This window comes from Physella acuta, unplaced genomic scaffold (genome assembly GCF_028476545.2).
Source record: "Physella acuta isolate Inbredline_101_S28 unplaced genomic scaffold, ASM2847654v3 ptg000189l, whole genome shotgun sequence".
Lineage (NCBI taxonomy): Eukaryota > Metazoa > Mollusca > Gastropoda > Physidae > Physella > Physella acuta.
In genome coordinates, this window is record NW_026731708.1 from 319,237 (window position 1) to 345,498 (window position 26,262).

Sequence of the window (26,262 nt, forward strand, 5' to 3'; positions counted from 1 at the left end):
GTGGACATGTTGCCCTAATCTTTCAGGCCAAACATTCTTAGGATTGGTTGGAGTGAGGGGGGGGGGGCTGCATTCTTTTCTTTGGTTAGGGGAGGTGGGTAAATTCCTTGCTCTGACTGGGGGGAGGGGGGGGGGGAGTTAGATTCCTTTCTTTAAATGAGGGAGAGGTGAATACCTTGCTTTGATTTGGGAGGGGTGGAGGTGTAGATTCCTTGCTTTTGATGGGGTGCGGGGTAACTTCCTTACTTTGGTTGGGGGGGGGGTAAATTCTTTGCTTTGATGGAAGGGACGGATTATTTTAGATTGGTCTACACAAACCAAGAAACGGGTTAAAAAAAACTTTTAATGCAATATTACATCACAGTGCCAGGTACAAAGTATTGCGCTAGTAAACATACCTGCAACATACCTGTAAGAATGCGGGCGTCACATTTTTACACGGGGCGAACAATAAAACTGTTATCTCGTCTTGGGGGTGGGGCTGTCATATGCAGTAAGTCCATCTCTCTAGCATCGCTTAGACTAATTCAGCAGTTGAAAAAAAAACGGGGAATCTTTCACCTGTAAAACGCTCACCACTTCTCTCATACGCACCGTGTAATGTAAAACTCAGCGATCTGTTTCAAACCATTTTGCCATCACCAGCCACCACTTTAGCCAGAGGGTAGGGCTTGCACAATCTGAGAACCACTGGCCTACATAATAGACGTTCTTCTGTTGTTATTTTTATCTGTAACTATGACGTCAAGGATATGAATACGCTTGTGTATGTGTATGATGTTTTCGCTTTAGTTGTGTGCTTGGCCGTATCCTTTTTATTATTTTCATCATTTTTTATTATCTTTTTTTTTCTTATTTTCGTCTCTTTTGTTCTCTTTTTTCTTTTTTGTTTCAAATAGATTTTCTTAGTTTATTTTCATCCCTTTTGTTATTTTCATCCTCTTTCTTTTTTATCCTTTTTCTTTCCTTTTTATTATGTTTACCTTTATTCTACTCTTTTCCTGCTCTTTTTGTACAGGGACTTTTTAAATCTAATTTTTATCCTCTCTGGGACGAAGTGGCCTAGCGGTAGAGAGCTGGACTGCTAACTCGTAAATCTCGAGTTCGAATCAGTAAACCGTCCATGAGTTCCAAACTTGCGTTAGAGTAAGTAAAGGCGTCTGGGCATGGTGCTAACCACACTATCCCTTCATATGCCGAGGTCACAGAAACAAGTAAACTCTACTTCACTTGCCCCGTAGAGCGTCAGGTTTGAAAGAGAACTTTACTTACTACTTTATCCTCTCTATTTTAATCGCTTCTAATTAAACACCGTCAAACTTTCTTTAAAGGTACTAGCCAGTTTTAAATGTTTCACTGTCAGGTTGTTGTTTTTTTATATGTCAGTGTCATGTTTGAGACTTAATAGTAGTAAAGTGACGGTACAGTTGTAAAGTGACGTTATGTTAAGTGACGTTATAGTCGTAAAGTAAATTTGTAGTCATAAAGTGACGTTATAGTCGCATGGTAACATCGTAGTTCTGAAAATGAAGCAGTAGTCTAATGGCTAATTAACTTTATTAACAAACAGAAAAAAAAAAATTCTTCAATTTTACTCCCCGCTCCCTTCAACGTAACTTCCCCCACACCACCCCGTCCTTCCACACCACTCTCCCCCCCCCCACCACCCCACCCTACCATACCACCCTCCCTCCCCCACCCCACTCTGACCACGCCCAGTATTGTCCTTGCCCAGTGTTTGTTCTATTTCTGGCATCTAATTTCACTTGTTGGAAAATTCCATTAACAAAAAATCTAGCTTGTTTGTTTGAATATAAAGCTGTATTATCAAAGGGAGATAACGAGTAATCTCTTGCAATAACAAAGATCCATTACCCCACAACAAGAGTATTAATCATAATCTCCCCTTCACTGAAAACCGCTTGGAAATCTGATCGTTTACTAATAAACAATGAATTCAAACTTTTTCTTTTGTCCTTTAATTTTTGTGTGCTTTACACAACTGAGAGCATCGCTAGAAGTGGGGTTGTAATTTGAGAACAGGTAGCACCTACCCCCCACCTCCCCACTCCTCTTGGCTGGTAACACCTCCCCTCAACCCCCCTCACAACCACCATCCTCCTCTTGGCTGGTAGCACCTCCCCTCAAAACCCCCCCCCCTCACACCTCCCCCTCCATCCTGCCTTATAGAACCTTTTCCCACCCTCTCGACTGGCAGCAAATCCCCCCCCCCACATACACATACACACTTTATTAAACCCCCAGGCTTATCCCACTACCCCCCCCCGACTTATCCCCCTCCCCCGGGCCGGGCTTACCCCCACCGTGGCCCCTGATCTCACACGACCACTTCCGGCCACTGTTGTATAAAAACACATGCTCAAGTTGTTGGTGTTCCAGTGTGTTGTATATAAAAACACATGCTCAAGTTGTTGGTGTTCCAGTGTGTTGTATATAAAAACACATGCTCAAGTTGTTGGTGTTCCAGTGTGTTGTATATAAAAACACATGCTCAAGTTGTTGGTGTTCCAGTGTGTTGTATATAAAAACACATGCTCAAGTTGTTGGTGTTTAGTCTGTTGCTGGCGTCGCGGCATGATTCCCAGTGTCAGTGTGACGTGTCTGACACGTCACACTGACACGTACACCCAGTGGCACTAACTCTAAGTGCCACTGATTTACAGTGCCACTATCTCACAGTGCCACTAACACAAAGTGCCACTTACTCCACACTGCACTAACACTCACAACCAAATGACAAAACATAAGAGATGAACATTGCAACATCCTGTACATTTTTTACCGGTACTACAAACGGTTTTTAGAACTATTTTCTGTAATCATTGTAATCATTTTAATTTTAGAGATCTAATCTAATTGTGCTCTAAAATAGGATTAGCTCTCACCAAACGATTATAAATTAGTATAAAAATCTCATAGTCTGAAACCAACAATCTAGCATTAAGCAATGAACTTTGAATATTAGAATCCAAAAGTGCTGTTTGTTTACGTTTTAGAAGAATTGATTTCCCCAACAAAATATGTTTGAGAGTATAGAAATTTTATTGCGAGCATTGCTGTTGTGGTTTCTGTTTGTGTCTATTCGCATGCCAGTTGTGGCATTATCTGGCTTATTTTGCTATTGGCACGATGCGAGTACAAAAATGTTGCTGGCATGCATACCAAGGGTGCATTCTTAGATATTCTGGGTCTCATTTAGAGCTGTGGGGTGACAGGAGTTGTGGGGGTGACAGGAGGTGTGGGGTGACAGGAGCTGTGGGGTGACATGAGTTGTGGGGTGACTGACAGGAGTTGTGGGGTGACTGACAGGAGTTGTGGGGTGACAGGAGCTGTGGGGTGTGGGGTGACAGGAGCTGTGGGGTGACAGGAGTTGTGGGGTGACATGAGTTGTGGGGTGACTGACAGGAGTTGTGGGGTGACAGGAGTTGTGGGGTGACAGGAGCTGTGGGGTGACAGGAGCTGTGGGGGGGGGACAGGAGCTGTGGGGTGACAGGAGCTGTGGGGTGACAGGAGTTGTGGGGTGACAGGAGCTGTGGGGTGACAGGAGTTGTGGGGTGACAGGAGCTGTGGGGTGACAGGTGACGGGAGCTGTGGGGTGACAGGAGCTGTGGGGTGACAGGAGCTGTGGGGGGGGGACAGGAGCTGTGGGGTGACAGGAGGTGTGGGGTGACAGGAGCTGTGGGGTGACAGGAGCTGTGGGGTGACAGGTGACGGGAGCTGTGGGGTGACAGGAGCTGTGGGGTGACAGGAGCTGTGGGGTGACAGGAGCTGTGGGGTGACAGGAGTTGTGGGGTGACAGGAGCTGTGGGGTGACAGGTGACGGGAGCTGTGGGGTGACAGGAGCTGTGGGGTGACAGGAGTTGTGGGGTGACAGGTGACAGGAGCTGTGGGGTGACAGGAGTTGTGGGGTGACAGGAGCTGTGGGGTGACAGGTGACGGGAGCTGTGGGGTGACAGGAGTTGTGGGGTGACAGGAGTTGTGGGGTGACAGGTGACAGGAGCTGTGGGGTGACAGGAGTTGTGGGGGTGACAGGAGGTGTGGGGTGACAGGAGCTGTGGGGTGACATGAGTTGTGGGGTGACAGGAGCTGTGGGGTGTGGGGTGACAGGAGCTGTGGGGTGACAGGAGTTGTGGGGTGACATGAGTTGTGGGGTGACAGGTGACAGGAGCTGTGGGGTGACAGGAGCTGTGGGGTGACAGGTGACAGGAGTTGTGGGGTGACAGGAGTTGTGGGGTGACAGGAGCTGTGGGGTGACAGGAGTTGTGGGGTGACAGGAGCTGTGGGGTGACAGGAGCTGTGGGGTGACAGGAGCTGTGGGGTGACAGGAGTTGTGGGGTGACAGGTGACAGGAGTTGTGGGGTGACAGGAGCTGTGGGGTGACAGGTGACAGGAGTTGTGGGGTGACAGGAGTTGTGGGGTGACAGGAGCTGTGGGGTGACAGGAGCTGTGGGGTGACAGGAGCTGTGGGGTGACAGGAGTTGTGGGGTAACAGGAGTTGTGGGGTGACAGGAGTTGTGGGGTGACAGGTGACAGGAGCTGTGGGGTGACAGGAGCTATGGGGTGACAGGTGACAGGAGCTGTGGGGTGACAGGTGACAGGAGCTGTGGAGTGACAGGAGCTGTGGGGTGACAGGAGCTGTGGGGTGACAGGAGCTGTGGGGTGACAGGAGCTGTGGGGTGACAGGAGTTGTGGGGTGACAGGAGCTGGAGGGTGACAGGAGCTATGGGGTGACAGGTGACAGGAGCTGTGGGGTGACAGGTGACAGGAGTTGTGGGGTGACAGGAGCTGTGGGGTGACAGGAGCTGTGGGGTGACAGGAGTTGTGGGGTGACTGGAGTTGTGGGGTGACTGGAGTTGTGGGGTGACTGGAGTTGTGGGGTGACAGGAGTTGTGGGGTGACAGGAGCTGTGGGGGGGGGGGAGGGGTGACAGGAGCTGTGGGGTGACAGGAGCTGTGGGGTGACAGATGCTGTGGGGGGGTGACAGGAGCTGTGGGGTGACAGGAGCTGTGGGGTGACAGGAGCTGTGGGGTGACAGGAGCTGTGGGGGGGGGGGTGACAGGAGCTGTGGGGTGACAGGAGTTGTGGGGTGACAGGAGCTGTGGGGTGACAGGAGCTGTGGGGGGGGGGGGGTGACAGGAGCTGTGGGGTGAGCTGTGGGGTGACAGGAGTTGTGGGGTGACAGGAGTTGTGGGGTGACAGGAGCTGTGGGGTGACAGGAGTTGTGGGGTGACAGGAGTTGTGGGGTGACAGGAACTGTGGGGTGACAGGAGTTGTGGGGTGAGGCCGTAGTTCCAAGGCCGAGCGTGCAACCGTTCATCAATACTATTATTGCCGACCGTCTACCATCACTATTTAAGTCAATCGTCCACTAATAGATCCAACCGTCCATAATGGATCCAACCGTCCACTAATAGATCCAACCGTCCCTTAATAGATCCAACCGTCCACTAATAGACCCAACCGTCCAGTAATAGATCCAACCGTCCATAATGGATCCAACCGTCCACTAATAGATCCAACCGTCCACTAATAGATCCAACCGTCCATAATGGATCCAACCGTCCACTAATAGATCCAACCGTCCACTAATGGATCCAACCGTCCATAATGGATCCAACCGTCCATAATGGATCCAACCGTCCACTAATAGATCCAACCGTCCACTAATAGATCCAACCGTCCATTAATAGATCCAACCGTCCACTAATAGATCCAACCGTCCACTAATAGATCCAACCGTCCACTAATAGATCCAACCGTCCACTAATAGATCCAACCGTCCACTAATAGATCCAACCGTCCACTAATAGATCCAACCGTCCATAATAGATCCAACCGTCCACTAATAGATCCAACCGTCCACTAATAGATCCAACCGTCCACTAATAGATCCAACCGTCCACTAATATATCCAACCGTCCACTAATAGATCCAACCGTCCACTAATAGACCCAACCGTCCACTAATAGATCCAACCGTCCACCAATAGATCCAACCGTCCATAATGGATCCAACCGTCCACTAATAGATCCAACCGTCCACTAATAGATCCAACCGTCCACTAATAGATCCAACCGTCCACTAATAGATCCAACCGTCCACTAATAGATCCAACCGTCCACTAATAGATCCAACCGTCCACTAATAGATCCAACCGTCCACTAATAGATCCGACCGTCCACCAATAGATCCAACCGTCCACTAATAGATCCAACCGTCCACTAATAGATCCGACCGTCCACCAATAGATCCAACCGTCCACTAATTGATCCAACCGTCCAGTATCAATATGTGCACCACGCCATCATAATTACCCTCAACCAACTACCAACAGAGGCCGCTGAAACCATTGTTTCCAAACACCATCTTTTGAATCCAACCAGACTTTAATATAAACCGGGAGTGATCTCCCCTAAACTTTCTCGAATATTCTTATATAAAATAACAGGGGATGGGAACTCGGGCTATAGACATGATTTTTAATCCATTTTAAATACTTAAAGTTTTAAAAATAGAATAAAATCTCGTAGACAAATTAATTGCACACCAAGTGAACGCGAAATAAAAAAGCGCATAATAGTGCGCAATATTATTATTACTTTTAAAATTTACATTAGTTTTTTGAGAAATCGGAAGTAGCGTAAAGTACTACTTCCAGTCAACGGAAATGACTCAAAATTTAATAGAAGGTAGAGAATTAGATCTTTTACTTACGTATGAAATTTCATTTATCTGAAATAGTACTCAAGTTATAGGCTTTTGAAAAATTCAAAGTAGGAAAAGTACCACTTCCGGTTATCGGAAATCGCTCAAAAGTTGATACGGATCTACGATTTTGATTAACAACTTATATATGAAATTTCATCAACCTAGCTGTAACGGTACTCAAGTTATCGTGTTTACACACGGACACACACACACACACACACACACACAGACACACAGACATACGGACAAGATTGCAAAATTATGTTTTTCCGTATCAGTGAGATGCAAAACGTCGAGATTTGCAAAAATCTCGATTTTTTTTTTTGCACGATTACAAGACTTTCTCTATACTTCGTATATACGAGAAAGTAAAAAAAATTGTATCTTACATAAAAAACACTCCGTTTTTTGATGATTAATCTTTCATTAAATTTTTATTTTCTCTTTTTTTTCGTAACTCCTCTCCCCTCCCCCTCTCCATTGGATCATTTGAATGCTTTTAATCTTCTTTGTGCGCGGATTTTAATAGCTCTGTGGGGTGGGTGGGTTGTTATAGTGGGAGGAGGTGGGGGAGGGGCGGGGAGCCCTGACTGGCCCTCTCACCAGGGATGGTATAGCTCGAACACAAAAGAATTTAATTAGTGCCCTTAAAAAATCTCTTTTCTAATTTTTTGTTTTGTCTTCAAACTTAAATTTTTTATTTAATTACTCGCTCAAACTTTTTTCTTTTGTCCTCGTAATGACTATGGAGAAATTGCGATCGTTGTAAAAATATCCCTCGGCCACCGCCCATACCATTCTTCCTTTCGACCAAGTACTCTACATAGGCTATTCTAAGTCTTTTATGTTAGAAAACAAAGCTTTGTACAGTAGAAGCTTTGTGGTGTGGAGAGTTTAAAAGTGTACAGTGTAGTAGGTTTTCTGGAGAGTTACAAGTGTACAATGTACGCGCTAGGGCAGAGGATTTAATGTAAATAATGGAATGGATTCGAACCCACAACTGCCACAAGCTTTAGACCCGAACGTTTGACAAAACTAACAGTAGCAAGATTGTCCTACCTTATAGACTGTCTAAAACATAATATTATCACACATAATATTATCACACATAATATTATCACACATAATATTATCACACATAATGAATCGACACATAATTTACTTACGTAGAACAGAAACATAGCGGTTCCATAATTTCCATATTCATTATACACACAAAAACACGAATAATTAACCCACATACAATTAAACGATATACATTTGTATGTAACTATTCAGTGGAAACATAATTTGAAGACACAAAATTCAACCGCACAATTTGAATACATAATTGATTCACAGAATTCAAAAAGAATTTTTTTTTAAATTTCAACGTGTTAACACGCATAATTTATATACTGAACGTCAGCACACATAATTTAAACACTGAACTTAAGCACACATAATGTATAGAATGAATTTCAACTCACAATTCAAACACATTTTTTGTTTGTTACAAAGAGCCACAGCTGCCATCAACAAAAACAAAAACCAACATTATCCTCAAGTCCTAGATCTAGATCCCAGGGAAGCCTGCAGCGTTTGATCATACCATGTTCGCATCAGACATAAAACAGAAAAAAATGTCTTATTAATAAACAAATAAGTTCAATTCAATGTGCATATATGTAATTACTATGTCTTGCATGTGTCAACAAAACAATTTAAGTTTGTCAATATTCCAACAAACTTTTATTCCAACAAACATCAAAAGACTATTTCACGGCAGTTAAAAACTAATTAGCCCGATTGCCTAATAAGGGCAGTTAAGTCTAGCAGTAGAAAATATTAATTCTCATTGGTTACCCAGGCGGTATAATGGATATATGGGTCACGTGACGTGTGGAAAGTTTTTGGTTGTTAAAACTTTGTATTTCGTTAGTTAATCAATTTTAATTACAAACTTTGTATTTCGTTAGTTAATCAATTTTAATTACAAACTTTGTACTTCATTATTTGATCAGTTTTAATTACAAACTTTGTACTTCGTTAGTTAATCAATTTTAATTAAAAACCTTACATTTCATTGTTAAACGTAGATGCGTTTTTTTCAAAGCCCTGACTATCATTAGGGGACATTCGCATATCTGCATAAATATGAGTGTAGTGTGCGTGTGTGTAGTGTGTTTGCGTGTAGTGTGTAGTGGGTGTGTAGTGGGTGCATGTGTGTATTGTGTGTGTAGTGGGTATGTGTGTGTAGTGTGTGTGTGTGTGTATTGACTATCATTTGAGTTGTTGCTGTACACTTTAACCTTTGCAGGCCACTGCTCTAGACTTACGTCGCACAAAAAAAATCACTCTTGTAATTAACACTTTACTGCGCGGTAGGTCCCTACTACCTTAGCATTAGCATAAGTGTTCTAACAGCAATCGTCAGAGAAAGCTGAATTTTTCTGAATTTCAATTACTTTGGTTTCTTTCTGTCCTCTCTACCTATACACACACACACAAACACACACACACACACACAATATACCTTTATTTCTTCCCATACGTCTGCGTGCTCTGCTGATAGTTTGCCTTCAGTTCAAATTTCAGCATTTAGATTGGTTAAACGGTAATACAGCTGACTTGAGCAGGCGCCAAGTTTTATGTAGTCAACTGTCGCCTGCACTCCATTGAGCAGCCGACACGGTGAGGCACACATGCGAGCTGTTGTAGCATTAGCATACCCTGCACGTGTGTACGAGAGCCGAAATGTTCAGACCAACACGTGTTCGTCTTAGTAAAACATTTGGACGAAACTGTAGCCTATTAGCTGGGCGAAATTAAAGAAACTCATAGGGTTTCTTTTTGACATTTTTCTACAAAAGCGCACTTAAAATTTATGGAGGGCGAGGGGGACACCTGGGTGTGGAGGGCGTGCTTCCAATGAGGGTGGGGAGTGCCCCCTCCGAAGAGATGCTTCAAGTTTAGCGCCCAATAGTTAGCCTCGTATAAGCCTATATTTGACGTTCCTGAAACCTCCACGTGCTAATGTAGCGCCATCTAGACCACGATCCCTGTGTTTTCCCGCCACAAATGACGACACACTGTATTTCTCTCTGTCCACAGACATCAGACGACTCGGAGATCAGATTCCTGACCAAACGAACCAAGCAGATGGCCAAAGACTCGAGGCGACAAATGCCCCACAACAGCAGCGACATCTACCAGTGGGCCAAGGACAAGTTCAGGTCGGTCACGTCCTACAACGAAATAGCCAACGACAACATCAAGTTCTATGTGGGTCGAGGTAAGTCAAGGACGTTATGACGGGTGGGTGACGTCAGAGGCGTAGCGACCCCTACCGGCGTACGGGGACAAACTTTCAATTTGCCCCAACCCCCATATATTTTTTTTATGTTTATAATTCAAAACTGAATCTAAAATGAGTTTTTAATTATTTTTTCAACCCATTTTGGCGCCCCTAGGGTCGGCGCCCGGGGACATATGTAGCCCCCCACCCCTTCGTTACGTCTCTGGGCAACGTAAGTTACACCAAACTTCATAGATGCAAATTTTACTTCCTGGTTTAATTTGGATTTTGTTTCCATTTTTTTTTAATGTTAAAAGCCAAGTTTTCTATTCCATCATTAAATTTCCTCATTTCGCCTACATAACTAATAAGCTCACTTATTAAAACTAAGCTATGCATGCTGTATTCCCTGTAAATTTCATTTGTTTTTTATGATCGCCATAAAATATGACAATTAAACTACTCATGTTTCTGCCAACAGACGCCAGAGCCTCAGCTGAGTGTGACGTGACAAAGTTGACACCGAGCATGCGCGTCTTCTCCTTTCACGAGGTGTCCCAGCCAATCAGCGGATGCACAGCTAAAAATAGACACAACGCGATATCATTTGCAAAGTGAGGAGTTCGATGTCTGCTTTCTTTTTGTTTTCACTTTTTATAGATCTAGATCTAGATCTAGAACTAATTAAGCGAAGCAATAACTTCACCTAGGATTAACATTCTACGTCGTCTTCAAAAACAAACCTGACTTTAGGTGAACTGCATAAACGACCTCACACTCCTTTGGGTGTGTGTGTGTGGGGGGGGGGGGGTGCGGACATGTGTGACGTGTGGTGGGAGGGCATTCATAAAGTGTTTTGCATTTTAAACAGCTCATGTATGCGTAATTTCGCGGTTCAGTGGACTTCTGTGAATTGTAATAACATTGACACTTAGGCTCAACCTTGCCCAAATGGAGGTCAATATTTTATAAATAAATCTACGTTGCTCCCCCCCTCCCAAAGATAGCAGTTTTAGGGGGTGGGGTCTGGGATTTTGTGACGATGGGGAAGGTGATGCAAAAACTTTTTTGAATAGAATGACTTAGCAAAAGTTGGTAGTTGTTAGCTTGCCTGGCGAGGCTGGTAGCTGGCCCAGGTGTTGGCTCTTTGTTTGAAAATTAACATCGCTAATTATGCAACCTACTCTTGATTTTATCAACGTTTTTAGTTATATTCCTATTGTAAGAATAAATTGTTGCAATATTATTTACATTATTGGGAATTTTATTGTTACAGAAAAGCAACTTTTTAAGGCTTTCTATTTTGTTTTTAATAAATATGTTAACCAATGTAAAATGGCATGTTTTGTATGACATTCTCTAATGACTACCTACCAATGTTTGTATGACTACCTACCAATGTTTGTATGACCCAGTGTTTGTATGACTACTTACCAATGTTTGTATGACCACCTACCAATGTTTGCATGACCACCTACCACTGTTTGTATGACAACCTACCAATGTTTGTATGACCACCTACCAATGTTTGTATGTTTGTATGACTACCTACCAATGTTTGTATGACCACCTACCAATGTTTGTATGACCACCTACCAATGTTTGTATGACTACCTACCAATGTTTGTATGACCACATACCAATGTTTGTATGTTTGTATGACTACCTACCAATGTTTGTATGACTACTTACCAATGTTTGTATGACCACCTACCAATGTTTGTATGACTACCTACCAATGTTTGTATGACCATCTACCAATGTTTGTATGACTACCTACCAATGTTTGTATGACTACTTACCAATGTTTGTATGACCACCTACCAATGTTTGTATGACTACCTACCAATGTTTGTATGACCACCTACCAATGTTTGTATGACCACCTACCAATGTTTGTATGTTTGTATGACATCTGATGTAACATAGCAATCATCTCTCTAGACCCACCTATGTGATAGAGCTGATCAGCCCTCCCGCCCCCTCCCCGGGCATGGTTGGAGTGGACCTGGAGGTGCTGGCCTACTATGGGGAGGAGGAGAACCCCCTAGCGCTGGACAACAGAGAGTTCAGCCTGGTCATCAAGTCACCCCCCAATGTCAAGTGGTCGCTACATTCTAAAAATATCCCCGGATGGGTGGAGATTGTGGTAAGCTCGCTTGTAATTTGTAGGCTATTTCTGGTGGCTATTTGCTAAAAATGTAACTTTAATTAGCGAGGTATTTTAATGTTATTTTTACAATAATTAGATCTAAATACTTGTTTTGAATGTCTTTAAAAATGTATATTTGATTTTGACAGCAAGACATTTTTACACTTTCAATTTTGTATGAAAGTGATGTCGCCTTCTAATAGACATGTTTGTATGACAATAATGAAAACATTCAGTGACATCACTGACATGACACCCTCAGTGTCTAGACATCCTCATTGTGAACTCTTAGCTAAGACACCCTCATTGACACCACTCTAACATGACACCATCAGTGAAATGACACACTAAGTGACATGATACACTAAGTGAAATGACACTTCATTAGCACCACTCTAATATGACACCATTAGTGACATGACACCCCAAAGTGACACCACTCTAACATGGCACCCTAGACACGACCCTGTACTAGTTCTGTGCTGTCCCCAGAAAACATTCTAGCACTGACCCTCAATTGGACCCAGCAGCTCTCAACACCTTAAGTGACAACAGGTGGCGGAGAACATCAGGGGGAAGGGGAGGTGGGGGGAGGCTAAACCTGGACTTGAATAATCGTTACTTTTTCTCTGAACGTGCTCGTTACGACTCATTACCGACCTTCACAAATTTTGAACTTTTTAAACCTAAAAATAAACAGAATGAAAATGCCAGAGATTCCTGACAAAAATAGCTGCACCCCCATGGGGTCTTTAAGTGCAAAGAAAAAAGTCTTAAAAATGTGATCTTTTGATCATGTTATGTAAGCAAAGAAAAAAGTTTTAAAAATGTGATCTTTTGATCATGTTATGTAAGCAAAGAAAAAAGTTTTAAAAATGTGATCTTTTGATCATGTTATGTAAGCAAAGAGAAAAGTTTTAAAAATGTGATCTTTTGATCATGTTATGTAAGCAAAGAGAAAAGTTTTAAAAATGTGATCTTTTGATCATGTTATGTAAGCAAAGAGAAAAGTTTTTAAAAATGTGATCTTTTGATCATGTTATGTAAGCAAAGAGAAAAGTTTTTAAAAATGTGATCTTTTGATCACGTTATGTAAGCAAAGAGAAAAGTCTTAAAAATGTGATCTTTTAATCACGTTATGTAATCCTAGACACAACACAAACATACTGCTAAAAAAATGTTAGTAAAAACAGCTAGAACTGCTGGTACAAGTTCAAGTTCAAGCTGAAAATTATAAAAAACTTAAAGGTTTTGAATGAATTCATAATTGATACTTCAGAAAAAGGAAACTAGAGGATAATTATTTCATACAAATTTTAAAAAAAAAACTTTTTCCGAAATATTTCAGGAAATCCCTAAAAATTACATTAAAATATTGAAACATCTTTATTCTAATTTTTAATTTACTAAGACTTTATGACACATTTAATGTTTGTATTCGGACCTTGTGACACATGTAATGACCTTGCTGTGACCTTATAAGGCCTCTAATGACCTTGTTCTTACCTTATGACACCAGTAATGACCTTGCCTTGACCTTGCTCCTCTTGTCCAGGCTGACGCTGAGGTGGTCCGCAATGGCATCAGGTTCAGCAACGCGGCCTACAGACCGGAGATGATTTCAGCCACTGGCCGCAAGCTGATCGACTGGTCGCAGGAGTTCCTGGCCCCCGTACACCTGTATGCTGGTGTACGCGCTGCCAACACCATCAAACTCTGGGTCCCACCCAAAAGTACGAGCGTAATTTTTTATTTTTTTATCACGTTTTTAAAATCCTTAACATAAACTGCAGGTTGTAAAACATCACCATCCCACTAAAGTTTACTCTGAACTAACTGTTGCCATAACAACTAACATAACAACAAGCGTTTTCATGTATACCCAGAGAGGCCTCCCAGGTAGCTTAAGCTCATGGTTCCTGGCTGAAAAGTTGTGAAACTCCTGGTATATGAGGCGATAGCTGGGGACAGCCACTCTTCTAGGAGAGACAACTCCAAAGTCAAACAACTGCTGCCTTTTTGTTTGTTCTTGGTTGGACAAAGGCTATGGAAGCTAATTTAAATGAAAAGCAGGCTGAAATCAGAGTCAATGGCCATAGCAAGTTGACTCGTAATACTAAATTGTGTTGGAGCGATCCCTTCCAACACCAGAGTTAAAAACAAAGAAGAAATATTATACCAAGACAATTCAATTTCCTTATTCCCACCCACCTCAACATGTATCATAATTAACATTTTCTTCTGATAGTACATACACACATAACTGACTAGAATAAGCTTTGCTCTTGTATCCATGTACAATCTAATAAAAACTGATCATTAGGCAATACTCTAATGCCTAAGTACATTATAATTAACAGATCATAAGGCAATACTCTAACTAATTAACAGATCATAAGAAGAGCCAGCTGCCTGATGTCAAGCCAAACTCTAACAAGATGGAGAGGAATGGCTCTGTGAAAGTGGGCCGCAACCGGCTACAAAACGCAATCAAGGTCACCTGCACTGACCAGTACATGGAGGTGGCTGTCTCCAAGAAGTTTATGCAGGTATTTTAATTCAAAGATTTAATTAAAGCCAGTTGCTTTAATTGCAAGACTTTCTTAAAGTTTGTACTTTATTGAGAACTTTTAACTATAGTTGGTACTTTTATTAGAGGGTTTAATTAAAGCTGGTAGTTTATTAGAAGATATTTAATTAATGTAGGTAGTTTTCATTTTAAAAATGTGTAATTAATGCAGTTAGGCTACCAAGATTACAAGAAAGGCTTTTAAACTGCTAGTTTTTGTCAAAGTAGAGATTTAATGTATTCATCAGATGAAAAATTTAATTAATCTAGTTATTTAACAAAAGAATAAATTTGTTTTGGTACAAGATAGTGTAAACATCCATTATTTTAAATTTTAGGTGTTTTAACATTTTACAAAAATTCAGGTGTTTTAACATTTTTGAAAAATTCAGGTCTTTTAACATTTGTTATAAATGTACTTTTTGTGTTGAATGTCTTCTCCAAAAGACTTTAAATACAGACTATTTTGTATGTGTAGTTACCAAAAGACTTTGTTTAGTTTGTGTTCAACAAATGACTTAGTTTACTTTGTATTGACCATAAGACTTAGTTAGTTTGTCTTGACCAAAAGACCTTGTTCTAACCTTGTCAGACCATCAAGAAAGACCTGTCCAGAGTCTCGCTCAATGACTCGTTCTGTGGTCAGACCAAAAGACTTAGTTTAGTTTGTCTTGACCAAAAGACCTTGTTCTAACCTTGTCAGACCATCAAGAAAGACCTGTCCAGAGTCTCGCTCAATGACTCGTCCTGTGGACAGACTGGAGAAAATGAACACAGCATCCTCCTCAAGACACGGCTGACAGGATGTGGCACGACGTCCGTCAGGAAAGATGACAAACTGGTCTTTACAAACACTGTAAGTTGGCAGGGTGGCCCAAACATGGTCAGGGTGGCCCTAACATTGACAGGGTGGCCCACACCTTGGCAGGGTGGCCCTAACAAACCTTGACAGGGTGGCCCTAACAAACATTGACAGGGTGGCCCAAACCTTGACAGAGTGGCCTTAACAAACATTGTCAGGGTGGCCCAAACAAACATTGACAGGATGGCCCTAATAAATATTGACAGGGTGGCCCTAACAATTATTGACAGGGTGGCCCTAACAATTATTGACAGGGTGGCCCTAACAATTATTGACAGGAGGCCCTAAAAAACATTTCCTCCCTACAGATCACTAATTAGGGAGCCCTTAAATCCGGACTACTTTCCTGTAATTAATCTATTTCTGCTTTGATTATCAAGCTATAGAAAGAATCATTATCAACACGATTTAATCATTCATCATTAATCTCTAGATAGCCATTGACCATAGTTTATTGCTGTGTAATTCCTACAAGAATAAAATTGTTAAAGTTCATGCTTTTATTAAAAGACAAACTCTTGCAAAATATATTTCTCCTAGGTGGTTTCTGTTTCAGGCTACCATTGGCTAGTATTGATTTTTAGGATATGCAACTCTGTCTTTAAGCATAAAAATGCTTTGTTGAAATATTCATTACAAATATTTAAATCTAAGAATAGGATGATGAACATGGGATTTAGAACATAATGGTTTTTTGAAGCTATTGTTTCCACCACATAAATGGATTATGTCCAGCACTTTTAGGGTTTTTTGCCATAGGCACCAATCTTCATCTAAGCTGTGCATACACATAGCAGCACAGGTTTTTGCCATAGGCACCAATCTTCATCTAAGCTGTGCATACACATAGCAGCACAGCTTTTTGCCATAGGCACCAATCTTCATCTAAGCTGTGCATACACATAGCAGCACAGGTTTTTGCCATAGGCACCAATCTTCATCTAAGCTGTGCATACACATAGCAGCACAGCTTTTTGCCATAGGCACCAATCTTCATCTAAGCTGTGCATACACATAGCAGCACAGCTTTTTGCCATAGGCACCAATCTTCATCTAAGCTGTGCATACACATAGCAGCACAGGTTTTTGCCATAGGCACCAATCTTCATCTAAGCTGTGCATACACATAGCAGCACAGCTTTTTGCCATAGGCACCAATCTTCATCTAAGCTGTGCATACACATAGCAGCACAGCTTTTTGCCATAGGCACCAATCTTCATCTAAGCTGTGCATACACATAGCAGCACAGCTTTTTGCCATAGGCACCAATCTTCATCTAAGCTGTGCATACACATAGCAGCACAGGTTTTAGCTGTAGACACAATGTTGATCTAAGCTGTGCATACACACAGGAACACAGTATTCATAAACTTGCAGTAGTCATTTTGTAAAAATATAAAACCAGCTTGTATCATTTGGTTTCTAGCACCGCACATGTAAAATACATTGTGCTCCTTAAAAGGAAAGCTTGTACCTGTAAACATGAAGTTTATAAGCAGGCATTGGTGCTGTGTGGAGTGCAGGCTCTAATCCTGTCAGGTTGTAGACTGCTGTCCTTTCTGTCACATTAATTTGTACCTATGTCTACCTTTGCCATAAGATAACACTTTATGTGTTTATTGTTAGTTGTACCTCTAGCAAAACTGATTGGGGTAGTGGTGCCCAAGCTGTTATTGTGACCCTTGAAAGACTGTTTAGAATCTCAATATTAATCCAACACATCCCCTTCATGTTAGATATTTATTCTTCATATATAAATATATTTTAAATAAGTATTGATGTTCTTTGTTATATAAGTCCCACTAGGTGTAACACCTAATTAAAATCTATTTGATTGTTGCAGCTGATTATCCAGGTCCCACCTTGTATAACACCTAGTTAAAATCTATTTGATTGTTGCAGCTAATTATCCAGGTCCCTCTAGGTGTAACACCTAATTAAAATCTATTTGATTGTTGCAGCTGATTATCCAGGTACCACCTGGTATAACAAGCACCATCTTGGTAGAGGAGCTGGGCAGCGGATTCATGGATGATGAGCACGGATCAGGTCTGGGGGACGGAGGCTTCACGGATGACGAGGACTTGTACGGGAGAAAGACAATTAAACAGGATGTGGAGTGCAAAGTTCAGGTAGAATTTTCCTCTCACATAGTTGGTTTTTATTGGAGGGGTTAAGCTTAGGTTTATCCGGGATAAACAAAAGTGAATTTTATGAAAAAATTGATTCTGAAACTGCTAATATGTCTTTGTTATTAAATGATATTAGACTCCAACAATCAAGTAAGTCTTATCAACATGTCCATATAGTCCATATAGTCTTATTGATATTTTTGATTTACATTAAGAACTGTTGTTCAACTTTGAGTTTAGTTTGTCATTAGAATCGTGATAAGCCTCCATATTGTTGTACCATTAGAACTCTGCTAAACCTGCCAGTAAATTCACCATATAATGAAGTCCTATGTTAACTCACCATTAAAACTCTGCTAAATCTGCCTTTAATTTCACCAGATGATAATCAAACCGCCCCAACCCACCAAGTCCCAGTGTGACCTGACCCTGTACAGGGAAGCAACTCTAGCTGTACCTGTGTTGGACTACCCTGTACACATAGTCAAGGACTCCACCGTCTACGCCATGGCCAGAGTGGGTAAGTGGAAACTGATTACATCCATTTAACTGATGTAAGGAGAAACTGATTACATCCATTTAACTGTGTAAGAAGAAACTGATTACATCAATTTGACTGTTGTAAGGGGAAACTGATTACATCCATTTAACTGTTGTAAGGGGAAACTGATTACATCCATTTAACTGATGTAAGGGAAAACTGATTACATCCATTTAACTGATGTAAGGGGAAAATGATTACATTCATTTAACTGATGTAAGTGTAAACTGATTACTTTCATTTAACTGTTGTAAGGGGGAACTGATTACATCCATTTAATTTTTGTAAGGAGAAACTGATTACATCCATTTAACTGATGTAAGGAGGAAGCTACTGATTACATCCATGTAATAATTGTAATTAGTAGATGAGATTAAATTATATGTAGTAGGATTTAGCTTTTGTAATGAGAAATAGCTGGTCACATCAATTGTTTTAGTATATTGTAAATGTTATAAAAAGACGGCCCTGTTAATGTCTGGTCAAATTTCTAAGCTTATTTCCAAATGATTTGATTCTCAACAGGGGCAGGCTACTCTATCCTCCCAGACGCATGCTGGTTCTCCAATTCTAAAGATCCAAATGACAGAGAGGCGCAGATCAGCTATGTTGTCAACAGGTATGGCACAATATTTTTTTCAGTTGGGATCATTGGTACATGATTTGTTTTGACATCCCCCAACCCCAAATATCATCATAAAAAGCAATAAACAAGTGACTGAAATATCTACAAAAGTTAAGACACTAAAAATTAGAAATGACTGTTGTAAAGGGGGTTAACAAAAAGCATATTCCTTAAACTTTTATTAAGAGAAAAATTTCATAGAGAAAATTATTTTAAATTCTTATCATTTTAGTTAACAAAAAGTTTATAATCTCAACCCCCCCCCCCCTCTCCCCCCATCCCCCACAGCTGTCAGGAGTTAACCCAGTCAGCTGCGTACTCCGAGCCGCTGATGGGCTCCAAGATCCAGGACATCAAGTTCAACCTGCAGCTCAGCGACTACTTCCACGGCTACCCGCTCTACCTGCACTGCCAGTTTTACACCTGCAGGAAGGAGAACGACACCAGCCATACTAATGTGAGCGACATTCAATTCACACTTTTGTGGCATTCAATTCACACTGTTGTGGCGTTCAATTCACACTGTTGTGGCGTTCAATTCACACTTTTGTGGCGTGAATTTTGTTTAGTAACTCTTCAATTAGACACCAGCCATACTAATGTGAGCGACATTAGATTCACACTTTTGTGGCATTCAATTCACACTTTTGTGGCATTCAATTCACACTTTTGTGGCATTAAGTTCACATTTTTGTGGCATTCAATTCACACTTTTGTGGCATTCAATTCACACTTTTGTGGCATTCAATTCACACTTTTGTGGCATTCAATTCACACTTTTGTGGCATTCAATTCACACTGTTGTGGCATTCAATTCACACTTTTGTGGCATTCAATTCACACTTTTGGGACATTCAATTCACACTTTTGTGGCATTCAATTCACACTTTTGTGGCATTCAATTCACACTTTTGTGGCATTAAATTCACACTTTTGTGGCGTCAATTTTTTAAATAACTCTTCAATTAGACACCACCCATACTAATGTGAGCGACATTAAATTCACACTTTTGTGGCATTAAATTCACACTTTTGTGGTGTGAGTTGTTTTTAATAACTATTCAATTTGACACCACCCATACTAATGTGAGCGACATTAAATTCACACTGTTGTGGTGTGCATTTTTTAAGTAACTCTTCAATCAGACACCAGCATACATATGTGATTTTAAATTCACACCTTTGTGGCCTTCATAGTATAGTACTACTTATTTTGACACCAGCCATAAAAAGATGAGGAGATGTTTAAAATCTCCACTTTCTTCTAGTGGTTTTGTACATGGTTGCTAACCTTAAATCTGAGAATGAACTCCTGCAGTATATCATTGTCCACCCAGCTCTATAATATGGGAAAATAGGCTGCAATGATCAATGAAAATGTAAAACTCTGTCTTGATGTCTGAAAGGAAATTTAATTTTTTTATTTAATTCATGATAAATTTTAAAAAATTATGAATTTTGTTTCTTTCAGTGTTTTATCAACTACAGAAATCGTTGCCGTCAAAATGAGCCCAATGCGAAGGAGCGAACAGGCCCAAACTGTGGGCCCCTGAGCCTGGGCCCTATCCACCTGGAGAACATCAACATGAACATGAACATCCCTTCAGTGTCCCAGTGGCCAACAGGTATGTTCATGATCACACCAGGCTGCTTGCTTGGCTAAAAGCCCTATTTTACTCATAAATAAAAATAATAGTGATTTTTTTGTTCTGTTACTCTATTTTTATACTCATAACTGGAAAATAAATTCCAAAAGAATTAAACTACATCAACACTGAATTAATATTTATTATCTTTTTTTTAAATTCACATTATTTTTATTTTACTAGCTTGACGAACTCCTTTAGTTCTTTGAATATACCTACATATTCAAATTGTTAAAACTTAAATTTAAACTTTAATTTGCCTATTAACTAAAGGGAAGTAATAATGTATAAATAAGATGAAAGTCATTTTTTACCTTTGCTATTGCTTCAGGTGGGAGAGTTCCAAAAAAAGAGAGCAAACCTCACGATGACACAAACTACAACCAGCAGCAGAAGATCATCATTGAAGGCCTGGACTCAGCCACAGTTGTGGGAATAGCCTTCGCTGCATTCGCCATCGGCATCTTCCTCACTGGTGCATTGTGGTTCATACACTCTCACACAGGTGATGTGGCTTGTTGTAAGTGCATGAGTTTTACCCCTCAGTGGTACTATGAGTTTTACCCCTCAGTGGTTCTATGAGTTTTACCCCTCAGTGGTTCTCATGTTTAGCTGTATGAGATTTTCCCCTCAGTGGTTCTCATGTTTAGCTGTATGAGATTTTCCCCTCAGTGGTTCTCATGTTTAGCTGTATAAGTTTTTCCCCTCAGTGTTTCTCATGTTTAGCTGTATGAGATTTTCCCCTCAGTGGTTCTCATGTTTAGCTGTAGCTGTTTTAATTTTAGTTAGTGGTTTTTAGAGACATGATTTTTTTAACATCATTAGTATAACTAGAACAAAGCATTACATTTGACAAAATATTATGTGACATTTATAGAAGGGCTCTTGTAATCTACCTTATAAATCTTGTAACTTTTAAAAAACTTGTTTAGCTGTATAACAACAAAGTGAATATTTTAAAAGTAAATAATGTTAAATAATTCTGTCTTTGATTTTTTTTTTAGCCTTTTGATGCATGTTTACCCACTAATATATGTGTCACTTCTTTCTTTCAGTTAGAGCAGAGAATCTTAAAAAAAAAATGTAAAACATTCAATAGGTAGGCCCTATCAATTTTTCATTTTTTTTTTTTTTAAATTGCAGGCCCTATCAAACAAGGGGTGACAACTCGCAGACAGCCGGAGGTCGCTGGTGACATGACACCCAACTCCTCCTCACCCATGACTGCGTAGAAAAACCATTTAGTCAACCCGAAAATACTAAAAACCATTACGCCAACCAGAAAATACTTCCGTGCATCAACAGTTGAAAGGAGGAAAAATATCAAAAACTGCAATCACCTATAACAGAATACAGGGCTGTTTGTTCAACAGAATACAGGGCTGTTTGTTCTACAGGAAACTTGTGTGTGGCTCCCACTGCTTACACATACTGTGTGTAAATAGTCACCCATTACATTCATAACAGGTGTGTGAATAGCCGCACAGAAAAATGGCATATTCTGCTAGGATCAACAGACCTAATTTACGATGTGATATTATCGTCAGATCTGTATCAGTATTTTCTCAGTTTACCTCACACAAAATTTTCTCAGTTTACCTCACACAAAATTTTCTCAGTTTACCTCATACAAAATTTTCTCAGTTTACCTCACACAAAATTTTCTCAGTTTACCTCATACAAAATTTTCTCAGTTTACCTCACACAACATTTTCTCAGTTTACCTCATACAAAAATATTTAAATACAAGCTTGAAAGTCAGAGTTTAAACAAAGATATAATAAATTATATTTAAATTATGTTACTACATGCTAAATTCTCATTGAAGCAAGGTATGAGGAAAAAAAAATCATTGCATTTTAATGAACAGAATTTGTTGATACAAAAATGGTTGAAACACTGTTAGAGAGAAGTGAATGTGCACATAGTGGTGTAAAGTCAGGATATTTTCATATCTCTCTCAGTCTACATTTAGAGAGAAGTGAATGTGCACATAGTGGAGTAAAGTCAGGATATTTTCATATCTATCTCAGTCTACGGGTACCTAAACCACAGAGGTGTGTGTTCTCATTGCTTGTGCTACACAAGTTTACCTCATCTGAAAAAACAAAACTTTTTGGAATGTTTTTTTCCTGTTTGTCACCAGCCATACAATGAACTGTCTTGAGAGTTATCTCCCTGCTCAGCTCTTCAGCAAAGGGGGAAAAAAAAATTCTGTGAGAGAAGGTTGTGTTCCAGGAGGATTTAAAACTGATGACTGTGTGTCAATGGATTATAACAAAAGGATCCACTGAAGCAAAGTAAACAAAACAAATTCTTGACAGGATTATATAAACAAGGAAAAAATCCTACTCTATTGTTATAATTTATAAAGTATTTCAGATATTCAGGAGGCTGTTCTGTAATTAATTTTAAAAGTTTACAATTTTTTGTCTGCATTTCTTATGGTGTACATTCTTGACAGAAATATATATATTGATACTAACTATGTTGTTACCTAACTGGAAAGTTTCTATATTGATATAACTTGTGAGACTTTATTGCCAGCATTACATCCGAGGCCGAGTGAATATTTGTTCAACTCCACTTCAAAATCTTCAATGAATTTTTCTTTGATTTGTAAAACAATGGACTAAAGAGGTGGTGACAAGCTTCTTCTAACTGTCAAATAAAAAACATTTTCCTACGGGTTGCGTTTGATGTTAATATCATGATTGCTGTTAACATCATGATTGATGTTAACATCATCATTGCTGTTAACATCTTGATTGCTGTTTATCAGAAAATTCTAGATCTGTAATTATGGGCTTTTTTATTTTCATTGTTTATGTCAATCTTTTATCTGTGTTAAATTAAAATGAAACTAATGACAAAAGTAATCAGTATAATTAGCTCAAAATTTCACAGGGTTAATAAAAGCACAGTTTTAATTGATAGCATTTGTGTATTTTCTTACAACATTTGGATAGGAAATGATATATAGTGCTAGAGTTCAGATTGAATTCACATTTCAAAAAAGCATAACAATAGGTTTGATATGTTGTGACTAAAAGTAAATCAGAAAGGTTATCATACAGTATTTCTTCTTGAATTGTAATGTTTACATAACTTTTGTCACTACATTTTCATATGACTACATTACATTGGCAGTATTTGTATTGTTATAATTCATCAAGTTTTCCTAGCCTTACAAATAATTTTTGGCTTTATTCTCAAGGCATACTTGGCAACTACACTTCTAATGCATTGTATTTTTTAGACATATTTTGTGTAGCCAGGTTTTTTATTGGTAACTTCCTATTTATAGCTGAATCTTAAATTAAGTTGCTTGTCAAAATCATGTGACAACTGTTCAACATATTAGATTTATCACAACTACTGACTTGTATTATTTGTGGATAAACAACTAAATCAACTTTTTTGGACATATTTTACCACCATATTTCATGGGTCTCCTGTATAGTTTTTAGTTATTCTCTATTTTCTTTGCAGTTTTCTTTTAAGTTTAAATTATTTTTTAATTTGAAATTATATTAGGTCTACTAATTTTTTTTATCCTCCTGTATCTCCTAAAATTATAAGTTGTAATAAAAAAAAGTACTGTCTGTTGAAAGCCCCAAAATTCTATTGATCTCAGGGACATGTAATCTCGCTTATGCCTGCTTGTCAATTCAACATCAGTTTAAAAAAATTTCCTTTCTTCTGCTTATCAAGTTTAAAAATCCTATCCTATGTTGCATTTGCTATGATAACATGTGTTAAAATGAAGAATAAATAATTTAAAATTAGCATTTAAGAAACATTTAAAAATTGAAACTGATATTTTTTATTTATTAATAAGTCTGCTGTGTTTTGTTGTTGGAAGTCAATAAATCTAGCATAGCTTTACCAGGTTAAGATTGGCATAGGCTGAATGTTTTGTTATTTACTGGACTTGCACATTTCCTCTCCTAAGTCTCCAATTTCAGCTTGCTTGTGTTGGCTGGTAGGTAAACTAGCTGGTTGTAAAGATGATTTGGTACAGCTTAAATTTTTTTTTTATTGTACTGTTTTTTTTCTTCTTCTTGTTTCTTTTCTTAGAGCTAGTAGATTTGTAAAAGTTCAAAACCTATGTTTTTCTTAAAGCTAGTATATTTGTAAAGGTTTGAAACCTATGTTTTTCTACAGCTAGTAGATTTGTAAAGTTGAAACCATTATTTTTACAGGACAAAGCAAACTTTGATGAGTTGTGTGAAGTATTTTTTGAAAATCTCTTTAAATTCCACCTACTGACCATTTAAATGGTGTCAATCCCAGTCTGTAACCTTTCTGTCCAAGAGCTCCTTTTTAAAATGAGGGACTAGAATTGTCTTGTTGAACCATGTGATATCACCTAACAGGTTAGACAAACAACATTTTTTCATCCCCAAAACCTTACACTGTCTCTCTGCTTAGTATACATTTCCATTTGTTTACATCAACCATAGCTTTTAAATTTTCAATATTCCCTACAAGATACAAAGTTTATTGATTTACGCTGTTCAATTATTTGCGTCTTTTTATTTGTATGTATGTAAAATAATTCAATTTTTCCAAATTTTATATTTTAAAGACCTGTACCGAATTTTTGAAAATTTGCTGTAACATACCCACTGCTGTTGTCAAAAGTATTATTCAATGAACTTGACATGATTTGCTGTCAGTTTTTGTTCAGTTTTTTGTGACAATTTTAACAAAATGTCACACATCAGGGATAAAATGTGGTTGAAAATTTGGTTTCAAATTTCATTAGAAAAAAAACCTCATTAGAAAAACCGGTGGATTGAAATTTCTAGGACTTTTTTTTAAAAAGGCCAAAGGCCATCCGTTTTTATATATTGACTTCTCTGTGTGGTGAAAACTGGATGTTCAAATATTTATGGACACTTTTGATTGGCTGTTGCACTGATCAGATGCTTTATAATATTTTCTCTGTCACTGGTTTTTCCATGTAAAATTATTGACTGAATAATTTTATCCTAATCTTTAGTCTAAGGATTAAGTAAAATACCTACAAATTAATTTTAATTTTAAAAAATTAATTAATTTACAGCTTTTGAAAATATTTTCATTTTCGTAAAGAAATTAATAGACAAGTATGTTCAGTCTTATCTATTTAAAATTGCATTTTTTATTTTTTATTTTTTATTTCTATTGTTATATTAATTAAATAAAATCAGCATATTAATTAGGAAAATCCCAAAGTTGGCTTACATAGACTGGCTATGTTGTTCAAGTGTAGTAAATGTGCAGTACTTTCATCATTGTCAATGTCAATTTTTTAGAATACACATTTCTGATGGTTGACTTGGTAATAAGTTTAGCAGCAGTTTTATAAAGAAAATTATTTCCTTCAGACCTATGTATATTATCGTGTAATTATTATTTTTTAAAATCTAAAATCCCCACGTTCTAATCTAAACCAGTGAAAATTGCTCAGATACCTTAAGACATAATATCTAAGTCAATAATACGATGTAGTTGGAACAACAGAATTTGAACCCAGGCAACTAAACATTATTGATTGCATCACATCACACAACTCATACCAATGCTAACAGCGGCATCTGAAAGCATAATAACTGAGACCTTTTATTTATATTTTTATATTTACATCCTTTAGTATTTACTTCTTTAATATAAAAGGTTTTTAAAAATGTATTAAAAAATTGTTCCCTTATTAAAAATAGGTGAGACCCTATTAGAGCCT

The 26,262-nt window shown here is 39.1% G+C and overlaps 1 protein-coding gene across 1 annotated transcript in view; it reads left to right on the forward strand.

The window, feature by feature from the left end:
• LOC131936833 (transforming growth factor beta receptor type 3) overlaps positions 1-24,652 on the forward strand; it is a 116,566-nt gene extending 91,914 nt beyond the window's left edge. Inside the window, exons 5-17 of the mRNA XM_059293924.1 lie at positions 9,823-10,003; positions 10,488-10,620; positions 11,951-12,155; positions 13,714-13,891; positions 14,550-14,707; positions 15,431-15,583; positions 17,552-17,722; positions 18,104-18,242; positions 18,789-18,882; positions 19,177-19,345; positions 20,360-20,513; positions 20,866-21,054; positions 21,678-24,652. Coding sequence (XP_059149907.1) covers positions 9,823-10,003; positions 10,488-10,620; positions 11,951-12,155; positions 13,714-13,891; positions 14,550-14,707; positions 15,431-15,583; positions 17,552-17,722; positions 18,104-18,242; positions 18,789-18,882; positions 19,177-19,345; positions 20,360-20,513; positions 20,866-21,054; positions 21,678-21,766 — 2,013 coding nt within the window. The 3' untranslated portion in view covers positions 21,767-24,652. The remainder of the gene's footprint in view (positions 1-9,822; positions 10,004-10,487; positions 10,621-11,950; positions 12,156-13,713; positions 13,892-14,549; positions 14,708-15,430; positions 15,584-17,551; positions 17,723-18,103; positions 18,243-18,788; positions 18,883-19,176; positions 19,346-20,359; positions 20,514-20,865; positions 21,055-21,677) is intronic.
• The last annotated feature ends 1,610 nt before the right edge of the window (positions 24,653-26,262 follow it).